This window comes from Somniosus microcephalus, chromosome 11 (genome assembly GCF_052327205.1).
Source record: "Somniosus microcephalus isolate GS21.2 chromosome 11, FLI_Smic_1.0, whole genome shotgun sequence".
Lineage (NCBI taxonomy): Eukaryota > Metazoa > Chordata > Chondrichthyes > Squaliformes > Somniosidae > Somniosus > Somniosus microcephalus.
In genome coordinates, this window is record NC_140997.1 from 148,388,992 (window position 1) to 148,403,081 (window position 14,090).

The 14,090-nt window shown below is 44.0% G+C and overlaps 1 protein-coding gene across 1 annotated transcript in view; it reads left to right on the forward strand.

Annotated features, from left to right (window-relative positions):
• The window catches only part of LOC147110942 (inositol 1,4,5-trisphosphate-gated calcium channel ITPR1-like), a 509,662-nt gene that overhangs the window by 394,202 nt on the left and 101,370 nt on the right, over window positions 1-14,090 (forward strand). The window contains exon 52 of the mRNA XM_085999984.1: window positions 3,218-3,393. Coding sequence (XP_085856110.1) covers window positions 3,218-3,393 — 176 coding nt within the window. The remainder of the gene's footprint in view (window positions 1-3,217; window positions 3,394-14,090) is intronic.

Below are 14,090 nucleotides of genomic sequence, written 5' to 3' on the forward strand. Positions count from 1 at the left end.
CAGGAGTAGGCCATTCGGCCCCTCGAAGCTGCTCCGCCATTCAATGAGATCATGGCTGATCATCCAAATTCAGTACCCTGTCCCTGCCTTCTCCCCATATCCCTTGATCCCTTCAGCCTTAAGAAATATAGCTAACTCCTTCTTGAATATATTTAATGAATTGGCCTCAACTGCCTTCTGTGGTAGAGCATTCCACAGGTTCACCACTCTTTAGGTGAAGAAATTCCTCCTCATCTCTGTCCTAAACGGCTTACCCCTTATCCTTAGACTGTGACCCCTGGTTCTGGACTCCCCGGCCATCGGGAACATCCTTCCTGCATCTAGTCTGTCTAGTCCTGTTAGAATTTTATAAGTTTCAATGAGATCCCCTCTCATTCTTCTAAACTCCAGCGAGTATAAGCCCAATCGACCCAATCTCTCCTCATATGTCATTCCTGCTATCCCAGGTATCAGTCTGGTGAATCTTCGCTGCACTCCCTCCATGGCAAGAACATCCTTCCTCAGATAAGGTGACCAAAACTGCACACAATACTCAAGGTGTGGTCTCACCAAGGCCCTGTACAACTGCAGCAAGACATCCTTGTTCCTGTACTCGAACCCTCTCGCTACGAAGGCCAACATACCATTTGCCGCCTTAACCGCCTGCTGCACCTGCATGCTTACCTTCAGCGACTGGTGCACAAGGACACCCAGGTCTCATTGCACTTCCCCTTCTCCCAATCTATTGCCGTTCAGATAATAATCTGCCTTCCTGTTTTTGCCACCAAAGTGGGTAACCTCGCATTTATCCACATTATACTGCATCTGCCCAATCACGCAACCTGTTCAAATCATACTGGAGTTTCTCGGCATCCTCCTCACAGCACATACGCCCACCCAGCTTTGTGTCGTCTGCAAACTTGGAGATATTAAATCTAGTTCCCTCGTCTAGATCATTAATATATATTGTGAATAGCTGGGGTCCTAGGACCGATCCCTGCGGTACCACACTAGTCACTGCCTGCCACTCGGAAAAAGACCCATTTATTCCAACTCTTTGCTTCCTGTCTGCCAACCAGTTCTCTATCCAAGTCAGTACCTTGCCCCCAATCCTTTAACTTTACACGCTAATCTCTTATGCGGGCCCTTATCGAAAGCCTTCTGAAAGTCCAAATACACCACATCCACTGGTTCTCCCTTATCTATTTTACTAGTTACATCCTCAAAAAATTCCAGTAGGTTAGTCGAGCACGATTTACCTTTTGTAAATCCATGTTGACTTTGTCCGACCCTGTCACTGTTTTCCAAGTGCTCTGCTATTACATCTTTTATAATGGACTCTAGCATTTTCCCCACTACCGATGTCAGGCTTACCGGTCTATAATTCCCCGTTTTCTCTCTCCCACCTTTTTGAATAGTGGGGTAACATTAGCTACCCTCCAATCCATGGGAACTGTTCCAGAGTCTACAGAATTTTGGAAGATGACCAGCAATGCATCTACTATTTCTAGGGCCACTTCCTTGAGTACCCTAGGATGTAGATTATCAGGCCCTGGGGATTTATCGGCCTTCAATCCCGTCAATTTCCCTAACACCATTTTCCTACAAATAATGCTGAAAGGGGAGGTAGCGGAAATGGCGGAGGATGATCCGTTGAATGTGGAGGCTGGTGGGTTGAAAGGTGAGGACAAGGGGAACTCTATTGTGGTTCCGGGAGGGAGAGGCAGGGGTGAGGGCAGAAGTGTGGGAGATAGAACGGACACGGTCGAGGGCCGTGTCAACCACGGTAGAGGGGAATCCTCGGTTGAGGAAAAAGGACGACATGTCGGAAGCACTGGTGTGGAAGGTGGCATCGTCGGAGCAGATACAGCAGAGACGGAGCGGAGACGGTGTCTGCCATTGCTAGGTGATGGCAATTGGGGAACACATTTTAAATAACCATAGCAGGCACTTCAATGGAGAGAGGAATGAGTGATCTGCATATCCTTTTAGTTGACAGAACCAGTAGACATTAATGCTCCATCAGCTGCTGCAGTCGTCCAACCTGCCCATCCAGTAATGAGCTCCTAAGAGTGGATGGGAATGATGTCAGGATCCTGTCAAAAATTGTGAAGTTAAGCTAACACCCGAAAATTTTCCCACGGTCATGGTTGAGTCCATCGAGCTGGTGGAAATCCTACCCTACTACACTGCCACTGACCCTCATGCCACAGAGGAAAATCTAGGCCCGAATGTCTGCAGCCTCTTAATCAATTTTATCGTTCACCCATAGCCTGAATAGCAGTTAAGCGCACCCAGTGTTTACTTAATAGCAGTTAGATGTTGTGGCGTTAAAGACATGCAGCAGAATAATGCATTGTGCATTACAGGGTGTACAACTCCCATGCTTGCAAAAGAAGTATTATCTGACTCGCCAAGAGCAATATGGCGGGAGATACCAATACACCTTTTATCCTGCTGTTTAGTAGTTAAACGCTGGCATTACTTGCTGAGCCCCATTTACCAATCCCAGCCTTGATTGATGTTTAACACTGCTGTGCCCAATAAATGTGTTTATTTTCCTGTTCTGTGTTGTAGAGGGAGGGAAAATTGGAGAGGAGGGGCTTCATTTTACAATCCCCCCCGCCCCCCCCCCCCCCAAGTTTCTTCTGCATTAGTGAACAACCTTGATGGTGGAGAAGTCCACTGGCTAGACCCTCACCCTCTGAACTGATCAATGAAAGCGGAGACTTTTGCTATGGCTCATTTTTTATTGCTGGTACAGGAAAGGCATCAAGGGGTATGGGGAGAGAGCGGGAATATGGTATTGAGATAGAGGATCAGTCATGATCATATTGAATGGCAGAGCAGGCTCGAAGGGCTGAATGGCCTACTTTTTCTATGGTAAGGATTAATGTTAAGTCTGAATGGACGCAAGTCTTTAACTGTCCTTTCTTTGGCAGTCAAAGCTCTAATATGCAGAGTCTTGTAAACATGTTGAAATGTTGTAGTTGGGTCTACATTGCGAGTGATAAGTTATGTTGAGGCTGGAGGGGAAGGGACGTCCAAATTTTGATGGGAATTTCCTATTGTGAGCACTTGACGTTGACTGTTCTCCGCAGAAATACCATGTGTAATAGGAAATTCCTGGCCACAGTTACACAGCCTGTATTTGGTGATTTGCAATTAACCTCTTGCGTGACGTGCGCAGGTGGCTAGTTTGTATATTGTACTGACTGACTCTTTCTTTTGTGTGTAGGTACTTTGGAAACGCATTTGTCGGGCCTTCTGTGGACAGCAGTCTGTATATCTCTGGCCATCGTGATCGCCCTCCCTAAACCTCATGGTATTAGAGCCTTGATAGCCTCCACGATTTTGCGGCTTATATTCTCAGTTGGTTTAGAGCCAACCCTATATTTGTTGGGAGCATTTAATGTGAGTATTTTGTAAAACTACCATGCAAGTACAATCCAGTGCTAATCAGACTAGTTTTTGGTCAGTAAATGTTTTAACAGCAAAATGCAATGAAACCAGTTGAAGGTAGGTCCCCAATGGATTTATGGGTGAATGCACTGCCAGCCCCCCTCGCCTCCTTTATGGTGCTCCTGAAGACCTACCTCTTTGACCAAGCTTTTGGTCACCTGTCCTAATTATGTGGCTCAGTGCCAAATTTTGTTTGATAACACTCCTGTGAAGCGACTTGGGACGTTTTACTATGTTAAAGGCGCTATATAAATGTAAGTAAAAACAGAAAATGCTGGAAATACTCAGCAGGTCAGGCAGCATCTGTGGAGAGAGAAACAGAGTTAACGTTTCAGGTCGACGACCCTTCGCCAGAACTGGAAAAAGCTGGAGATCGAACAGGTTTTTCATCTTCATTGCTTTCTGTCTCCCTTCTCGTGTTTGATCTTAATTTCTCTTAATCTCTCCTGCCTTCCATCTAGAGCCATCTTTTGTTTCTTAACTTGTCCCATTACCATCTCCTTTTGCCTTGCACCATCTCTTAATGTCTCCTAATTTCTCCTGCCTTCCACCCTATCACAGACCTTCCCTTTTGTTCTTTCCTCCCCTCCCCCTTTCCCTGCCCCTGCACTTGCTTAAAAACCTGTTCCATCTCCAGCTTTTTCCAGTTCTGACGAAGGGTCGTCGACCTGAAACGTTAACTCTGTTTCTCTCTCCACAGATGCTGCCTGACCTGCTGAGTATTTCCAGCATTTTCTGTTTTTATTTCAGATTTCCAACATCTGCAATATTTTGCTTTTGTATATAAATGTAAGTTGTTGGTGTGATAACCCAGAAGGTCCCTGGGCTAGGGAGGTGGGAAAAATCAGCCCGGGTCCCTGCTCGTAATCTCTATTTAGTGACTTCCCTAGTGAGAATGTGGGCATGTAGGTATTGGGTGAAGACAGGATCAGACTTGCATCTGATGACTTTACTGGTCCAATACCTTGCCCAATACTCCCTGTCTACACTTACCCAAGAAGATTGGGCACAGCCCTGGGGAGGAGGGCTCCCAGTGCCCATGAAACCATGTCCCGGCAACAGTCAGCCCCTTTCGTGGAGGAGAGGGGAAGACAAAAAAAAGTTGCTTCAATCCTGTGTTTCAAATAGAATATTGTTTAAAAATTGAGATACTATAATTCTTTTAAATATTTAGCTGTTATCGCTTTTACATTTTGAAAAATAAGTATTTGGTGTCCAAATATGCTGTGTGGTGAAGTAGGAGAGTATCTTTCATGTGGTGTGTGTAGCTGGACTACTGGGATGCGATAGGTAAGACAAACAGGAGATACTGAGGATGGATGAAGCATGTCTGATTTGGGGCAGGGGAGGGTGGGAAGAGAGCTGGGGAGAGTATTCACTACTTTCACACATTTCCTAGTACAGTAGATGGTTATAAACAAACATTACATGAGGCTAGGGCTCAGTTACTGGTCCATTCGCTACACCAAAGAATGATGTGAGGCGTGGAGAAGGGGTTCTAAAGGAGTGGGTGGAAATCACTTAATGGACTAAAAGATTATTGGCCTGCGTTTTTGCTTTCTGCGGCGAAGGAACAGTGTTCGCCGCTCACCTAGCTCTGACAGTTGCCCACAGACTTTTTGCAGGCTTGTCCGTGGAGATTTCCACTAATTTTAGCATCTTTCCAGCGCGGCGCCCTCCACAGGGAATCTGTGGCGTCTGTGAACAGGGAAAACAACAGCAAGGCTCTTCAACTAATCAGACAGAAGTATCCTCACTGACATGCAGAGAAAAAACCAGGAAGTATAAAGTTGGAAATACAAAATAGATTTCAATGATGTAGAGAAAGCAAATAAAGATTGGGAAATACAGATGGAATTAAGGGAGAGAGATAAGAGACAAACAGAAAAAGTAAAAAATTATTTTTAAAATTTTTTAAATCTGCAACATTAATTTTATTCTGAGGGAATGAGAGTCCACACTAGTAAAATTAATTTTTCAGGGCCAGAGACATTGTTCAGCAGGAATTATCACTTACTGCACCGTTAAAAACTCACTTAATCCTAAAAGCACCTGCCCTAACTTTTTCAGCTGTCTTTAGTGCGGAACTAGTGGGTAAGTACCTCAAGTTCATGCCATTGCAGTGTTTTCAGTGCCGAGTCTATTGGCGAGGACTGTAACAGCGCACCCTGTGAAGAAACTGGTTATCTCTGATGGCAACTTCTGGATTTCTGCATTTTTGCGCATGTGCGAATGCCAAAAGTTGCTGTCAGATTTACCTTGTAATAACAGCGACACTGATAGCCTTGCCGTTATTCAAGCAAAATCCGGGCCAATATAAATGTATATTGGAGGTCTGGGGCAACAAGTACAAAGCAGAACCAGCACATTAATCAAGCAAGCAAACAGAAAACTTATCTCTGAACCCCTCCCAGATCAATCAGCAAATCTGATTTCTACACCTCACTTTACACTTCTGAATTGCAAGGCATTCTATTGGAGATTTAAAAATACCTAGCAGACTCTTGGCTCTCAGCTAATAGATTCTCCAATCCTGGCCAGGCGGTGAAGCGACCTGAAAGACAGGTAAAATCCTGCCGTCCAGTTAAGCCCCAAGATCGCACAGATTCTTTGCAGAATTTTATGAAGCTTCCTTTCCGTGAACTGATGCCCTTTTGTTGAAGCTTCTGCACCAGGTTTAAGGTGATTGGCTAAAGAACCAGAGGCAACATGAGGAAATATTTTTTTACACAGCAAGTTGTTGTGATCTGGAATGCAATGCCTCAAGGGTGGTGGAAGCAGATTGAGTAGTAACTTTCAAAATAGAATTGGATAAATACTTGAAGGGAAAAAAATTACGGGGCTATGGGGAAAAAGCAGGGAAGTGGGATTCCCAAAGAGCCAGCACAGACATGATGGGCCGAATGGCCTCCTGTGCTGTATCATTCTATGTACTTGAGACAGTAGCACCCCATACATCTTTAAAGTTAATGCCATTGCACTAATACACCAGAAGGTAAAAGAGACCACTTCTGTGCTTCCTTCAGGCCGATGTCCTTCTCAATAGTCATGACAAAACACCAGCCAAAATCCTGGCTTCCAGGCTGGACAAAGAATTTTGCCAGGCTGGGCACCCAGACAATATAGGCTTCATTTTGAGCTTGGACTCGGTGGGAGGGGAGGGAGAAGGAGGGAAGTAAGCGCCACCATACTTGGCATCTCGATGCTCTATGCAGGAGATCTATGCAAACTGGGAAAGGGCATATTTCTGGGCAGAATGTGGCTTCTAACTCATGGTTGCCACGAGAAAGGCCTTTAGTGATGCATTCAGCCAAAAGTATCAAAATCCCATACATGCAGCTGGTTGTTACATATGGAAACAAAAACCTCCCACACGGTGAGCTGCCAGGACCAGCATGAGAAGCAGTATAGACCCATCGTCCTACTGGAACCATTTAATCATCTTGCAACAACTCCCTGATTTATTCCAATTTACACAATCCAGATTGTTCTCCTGCCTCCAAATCAGGCAACTACCACCATGACATGGAAATGTTGCATGAAGTCCAGCCTCCACAAGCTAGGAAACTCCTGCAGTCTCTGTTCTCTATGCTTCCCACTGTAGTGTATGTGCCTTTAAGAGCCCCAGGTGTGCTGTAATGCCGGTAATGACCACTCGGGCTATATAAGCCTGTATATTGTGTATATCCGTTAGAACCCCCCCCCAGACTTTGCTTAGTGAACACCTATGAACCAACTCCTGTCTTCAGTGTCTCTATCAACACACGGACACTACATGAAGCCAGTTGACACAGAAACTCTGAAGTGGCTGCTAACTAAGGATGTCAGGTAACGCAAGGAATGGGGAGATGTACAGAGGCAAACATTCACAACCTTCACATAAAGTGGAAGAACAACCCAAAATCATCTGGTGAACACAGCGCACCCCACAGACTCCATCAGCTCCAGCTCTTTAAGGTAGCAAAGCACTGGAAAAGCACACACTTTTGTATCTGTTTTGATTATGCCCCATCATCCCCCTGATCTGGACTGACACTTGGCCTACTTACCAGAGCCAGAACCCCCACCACCACTGAAGTGCACAGATTAGCGAATCTTATGTTAGAAGCAAAAACATTCATCTCCATGCCAAAGTGAAACATATCCACTCCCGTAGCAATTGTATGAATAAAGCCCTGGTTGGAGATAGACTATTGTGAATGAAGGATACCGGGCCTCTGCATGGAGCTTGGGAAATTCCAGGCATTCCAGCCTCTTCCCACCACCACACCGCCCCCCCACCCTCCCCCTGCAAATGCCAGGAGCTTACTCAATGCAATCACCTCCAGTAATGCCCCCTCTCCATAAAGAGTACAGCCAACACAACAGAAAAGAGCAGTATTCTGTGCAGGGAATGACCCAATCTGGGATGCTCACCTGCATTCCTCACACTTACAACTCATTAAGCATCACGCATGCGCGCACACACTCGCCAGGTGAACGCGCGCACACACTGAACACACTGTTAAACTGACTGAACCTAGTATGTAAATCAAAAATCTAAAACTACCCTTGTGCCAAGCACCATTCTCTGAGCAGGGAAGTGGCTTGCACCCAGGCCTCTGCTTATGCCACTCTAGCTGCTGTTGAACGAGGTTGGTGTGACCTCTGGATGTTATAGCTGACTTGCAGAACAGTAATTGTGGCTGTAAACCTGTGTCCTACCACTGTGCTGGTGAACTGTTGGAAGAATTCACAATCTAATGTTGCTTCAGTTCTGAATGATAATTTCCTAAGTGCAGCTGCTTGTGATATCCCATATTAAAGCAGGATTCATCACAATGTCATGAGCAAAATGTTACTTTTACTCTCAAACAAATTTGATAAACCTAAGTAGCATATTGTAATGCAAGGTTCGCCATGACAGATCGTGCACATCCGCTGTAAATTGACTTTCGCTGGCACAGAGTTGGGCTATTTGCCCAACTACTACCCAGCAAATACCCACCAAACCCTTCTGCCTTGTAAAAGCAGACATAAGGCCTTTTACCAGCATAAGAGTTAAAATAAATGTTAAAATAAATGTTTTTAAATGATTTAAACATTCACTTACATTTAAAATTAGTTTAGGTTATTTTTGTCTCGTTTAAATTTATTTTTCGAAAAATTTAATTTTTATTTTAAATGTTTAAAGGGTATTTTAATTAATTTTGAACCTGTGATTGATTATTTTTATTCCAGTGTTGTGAAATTTTATTTATTAGGTGATTTCTGTTATGCTTATGAGGATTCCGTACATAAATGGCATCCCCATAAGCATAATAGGAATCCCCCTTTGTCACTGGTTGGGCCGGCCCACGTGATCCCAGGGACGCTTGCGAACCGCCTGCACCCCAGGGATGTTTTTGGCCTTTACGCAGACGTACGCCTGCAGGCCCAGGACCGCACGAGTCCACAGCTCCGGAGGCAGCAGGTAAGTACGTAGTTTTCTCGCGGTTCGGAGGCGTAGGCGGGCAGCAAGCAATTTCCAGGCCTCTGTAATTTTAATGGCACTCCGGGTCCCTTTGGGTGGTGGGGTTTCCCTCCCGCTCCAACGCAGACAGCAGACACCCGTCTTTCCCTGATGAGTTCATGGACTGACTTAAGACTTTTTAGATGGAGGCAGTGTTGCCCAGAACAGGCAGTTCTGACCTTGCTCCATCTATTACAGCAAAGCAGTGCCAATTTTTTTTTGGTTGGGGGTGGAGGGAAAGGAAAGAATTAAAAAAACAGCAGTTTCAAATCTTTAAATGACTTCCTTTACCCCACCCCAGATTTTAAAGGCATTTTCACTTCATGAACTAAATGTGACGTGGAATCGTAGAAGTTGCAGTACAGAAGGAAACCATTCAGCCCCAACACGCTTGCACCTGGCAGAGGTTGCAAGGCTTCTCCTGAACACTTGTGTTCTGCATTATTGGGACTTTATTAGTAGCTATTATATGAAATAATTTAAAAGCTGTGGTATGTTCTGCAAGTAATGATTGCAAGGTGCTAACTTCAATGCACATTCTTCAGGGTTCCAAACCCCTTAAAAACTCTGCGACATAAAGGTTTCAAAAACTTGCTGCCAAAAAAGGATTTGGCGCCAGAGGGGGAAAAAAATGACTTTATTAGGAACAGATTGTTTGTGAATGCATTCCCTGGAGCTGTCGGATAAAATAGCTCCTCGTTAGTCCATCAAGGCTTTCCACAGCGTAAGGGTACAAGATAATGCCAGATTAAACATGGGTGACGTGTGTGTTTTTAAAAAAAAAAGAGTTCGTCTCAGGTCAGAGGCTCAGTCACACGACGCTTTTCTAATTCTCCATGTGCTCATGAATAAGTTACCGCAGTGTTGCACAACAGAGATCCCTTTCCTTCCTTTTCAAAATTGTATAGTAGCCAAGTAACATTTTACAAAATGAGAGGCTGGTTTCTTTTTCTTCTTTCCCCAACTCTGATAGCTTGGTGAGTAAATTGAAGGCACTTTACAGCATTGAGTTTAACCACTTTAGATCTTCACCAGTGATCCCATTTTCTCTTGGACACTTTTTAACCATTTCCACCTCCTCTGGACCCATCTTTTTTTTCCTCCTCATCCCTATTATCACCTCCTTGTACGCTGCCTTGTACCATCATCGTTTTGTCAATGAGTCACTCCTGCCCACCACCCTATCACAGACCCTTTCCCCTTTGTTCTTCCCACTCCCCCTTTTCCCTGGCAAGTAAATTTCTGACATCTCCCAGTTCTGATTGAAAGGTCATCAAGCTGAAACAGCTGAACAGATTTCATGGATCCGCAGTATTTTGCTTTTCAAACGTTAAACACTTTTTTTCTCTCTCTCCACAAATGCTGCCTGACCTGCTTGGGATTGCCAACCCTCCAGGACTGTCCTGGAATTGCAGACTAGTCTCCCAGGCACCGCTGCGAGCAACCCCGGAGAAAAATCATGAGACATTTTATTTTTTTGTTTTCTTTGAACGCTTTTGTTTATTAGTTGTAAAAATATTGGAGATGGGGAAAGGCTGTATGGATGATTCTTCAGCCGTTCAATCGGGTAATGAAGAGTCTGTTTGTTTCCAAGGCGTGGCACCGTGAGGATGGTTGTGTCAGTTGACCAATGTTGAGGGGGGGGGGGGCAGTTAGAGGCAGAAGGTCATGCGATGAAACCTCCTGGAATACGTCCAACCACAGTTGGCAACTCTCAAGCTGCTGAGTGTTTCCAGCCTTATTAGTTGTTATTTGAGTAAATTAACTAACTGACAGAGCCATAGTAGTAACAGTGAACCAGCAACTTCATACAGCTGACACAGTCCCCCAAAAAGCTGAACACTCACAAAGGGGCCTGAATGTAAGCCCATGACATGGGAAATGAAGTAATTGTGCTGCGAGCGCAGCGAGACACGAGCGAGTCACTTACGCTGCAGCTACACCCAACAGTCCTTCACTCATATTGGAGAAAAGAAGCCATAACTACATGAAGCCTTGAAGGGTGATACAAGTGTTGATTGCTTAAGATTTCTTTTTCCAGCGGTTCAGAGGGCATGTCCCTCCCTGAACATGCTAATTTTTGCCATTTTATTTTGTGCATTTTCCAACATTTAGGGCTTTGATTTTTTTTTTGCATGTAAATCAGTTAATTTTTTTTAATTCTCTGCCATTTGGAAGTTCATTTTTTAATATAGTTTAAAATGTATTTTTCTCAGTAGTAGCAGATAATCAGTTACTGGGGTGGGGTAAAGTTTTAATAACCCAGTCCTATTAACCACAGGATCATTCTAGTGAGGGTTTCAGCCAATAACATTGAATTGTACTCACTCCTTCTGTATGTTGTCCCACACCAGCTGACGGTGCATATATTCTGGGGACATGCTAGGTCGAAAATGGGGTATTCTGGTCGGTAATTTTTTTTCTTTACTTCACAATTGAAGAAAAATGAGTGGTGATTGGGTTTTCAACAGACTAATCAGACGATCATTTCCCCCAAAATGACCTCAAGTCAGTCTCCCTTCACAGAGGTATTGTCCCTATCCAGTCCCTAGTTCACAGACTCATTCTTCCCTTCCTTCCAATTCATAGCGGCACTCCACCAACACCCCATCAAATTCATACTGGCATTTTCCTCATCTCTCCCATTCAGTGCTTCTCCTGGCCTTCTCTTCTGTGTGCCAGTTGACTGCTGAAGTCTTAGAACCTGCGCATGTATATCATCAATATGTCTGCACAGTTTCCTTAATGGTGACAGTGGAACAAGGGGCGAACTGAACAAAAGGGTGAAAGTATGCATCAAAATTCAACCCCATCCCCTTTCCTTCTCCCTCCGTACCACTGAAAGATACCAGTAGCAGTGAGATTCAATGCTGTGCCTGGCTTTACAGCACCTGGTCTCAGTGCAAATCAACAACAACAACAATGACTTGTATTTATATAGCACCTTTAACATAGTAAAATGTCACAAGGTGTTTCACAAGAGTGTTATCAAACAAAATTTGACACCGAGCCACATAAGGGGATATTGGGGCAGATGACCAAAAGCTTGGTCAGAGAGGTAGGTTTTAAGGAGCGTCTTGAAGGAGGAAAGAGAGGCGGAGAGATTTAGGCAGGAAATTCCAGAGCTTAGGGCCTAGGCAACAGAAGGCACGGCCACCAGTAGTTGAGCGATTAAAGTCAGAGATGCTCAAGAGGCCAGAATTAGCGGAGCGCAGATTTTTCGGGGGGGTGTGGTGTGGTGTTGTGGGGCTGAAGGAGATTACAGAGATAGGAAGGGGCGAGGCCATGGAGGGATTTGAAAACAAGGATGAGAATTTTAAAATCGAGACGTTGCTTAACCGGGAGCCAGTGTAGGTCAGCGAGTGGAGGGGTGATGGGTGAACGGGACTTGGTGCGAGTTAGGACATGGGCAGCCGAGTTTTGGATGACTTCAAGTTTACGGAGGGTAGAAAGTGGGAGGCCAGCCAGGAGTGTGTTGGAATAGTCAAGTCTAGAGGTAACAAAATCATGATACAAGTTAGTTTCATAATTAGCTGCTCTGATACTGAGCAAGACATGTGGTAGTGCTGCCGGCTCCTGATGCGCAAGTCTTGAGCAGCTGACGAGAACCAAATTAGTAAACTTGCCAGGAATTTCTAAAACCAGCGCTCACAAAGACCTGGTAAATATGCAAGATGTGTAATTCAGGAGCAAAGGTCTTAACGCACTATAGAAAATAGTTATTGATAGCTCACTGCGTGTGCCTCAGGTCTCTGGTGCATGATGCTGACACGATAGTCCTGACTCTGTGGCAACAACAAATTGAAACAATTTAAGACTTTTAATATCTAATACTATAAACAGGATATTGAAGCACTGGGGAAAAAATACAGAAACAATTTACAAGGATGTTACTTGAATTGAGAGGATACAACTGTTGGGGAAAGATTGAGCAGGCTGGGCTCTCTTCTTTGGAAAGGTGACGACTAAGAGGAAACTTAATAGAGTTCTTTTAAATTATGAAGGGGTTCGATAGAGTAGATAGGGACAAAATATTTCCACTTGTAGGTGAGTCCAGATCAAAGGGGCATAAATATAAGATAGCCATTAAATGATCAATTAAAGAATTTAGGAGGAATTTCTTTACCACAGTGTTGAGAATGTGGAACTCGCTGCCACGGAGTGGCTGAAGCATGAGAGCATTGATGCATTTAAGGGGAGGCTTAATGCATACGTGAGGGAGAAGAGATTAGAGGGATACGGGGGCAGGGAGGGAAGAAGTAATGAGAGTGGGAGGAGGCTCGTGTAGAATATAAACACAGACATAGACCATTTGGGCCGAATGGCCAGTTTCTGTGCTGTAGGTTCTATGTAGGATTTATTTTAGTATGTAGTCTGGTAGTTTTCCAGTACAGTTTAATTTTTTTTTTAAACAAAATAAAATCCTTTTTAGGCTATGCATAACCAGATGACCCCCAAAGTAGGGTGATGCTGATAATCTTTCAGTGAATAGTAAATCATGCAAAAAGTCCTAGGATCTCAAATAACCAAAATAGCACCTGAATTTGTTGCATGTTCTTGACCTGCTGAACTTGCCTTGTAAAGAAAAATATATTGCTTAAATGAATTGTGGATGTTATATAAAAAAATTGTGTTGATTGTGCTGAGAACCAGTGCTTAATGAATGTAAAGCATTATGCACAACCCATGATATGCATGCGGTTGCAAATTGTGGAGTAGCCGAATTATAATCTGTCATGAGGTTTATCTGTTTTCTAACTATAAAGAAAACTAGCCAAATTGATTGAAAGTTGTGCTTCCTAACCTACGCATACATTATTGTCAAAGCACCGTTTTCAGTTATGCTTCAGTCTCTAACATTACTATTATGCTGCTCGGTTAATATGTGCAGCCGAACCCACTTCTATGCAAATTAAATACAAATATCGTCTTGGAAAAGTCCTATGTAAATTCTGTTCGCCTTTTGCTTCTGCAGCTCTGTACACAGTATGTTGTTTTGCAGAGGAGCACTCGAAGGGTAAAGGGTTTTATGGTGAGGAGTCGCAATCTAGTCTTCTCCCACCATCCCTTCAAGTAAGCAGGAAGTTAAAGGAATATACTATGGGTTGCTGTGGTTTCATTATCTTGGACTCTACACTTTTTAACTGAAAAGAATGAT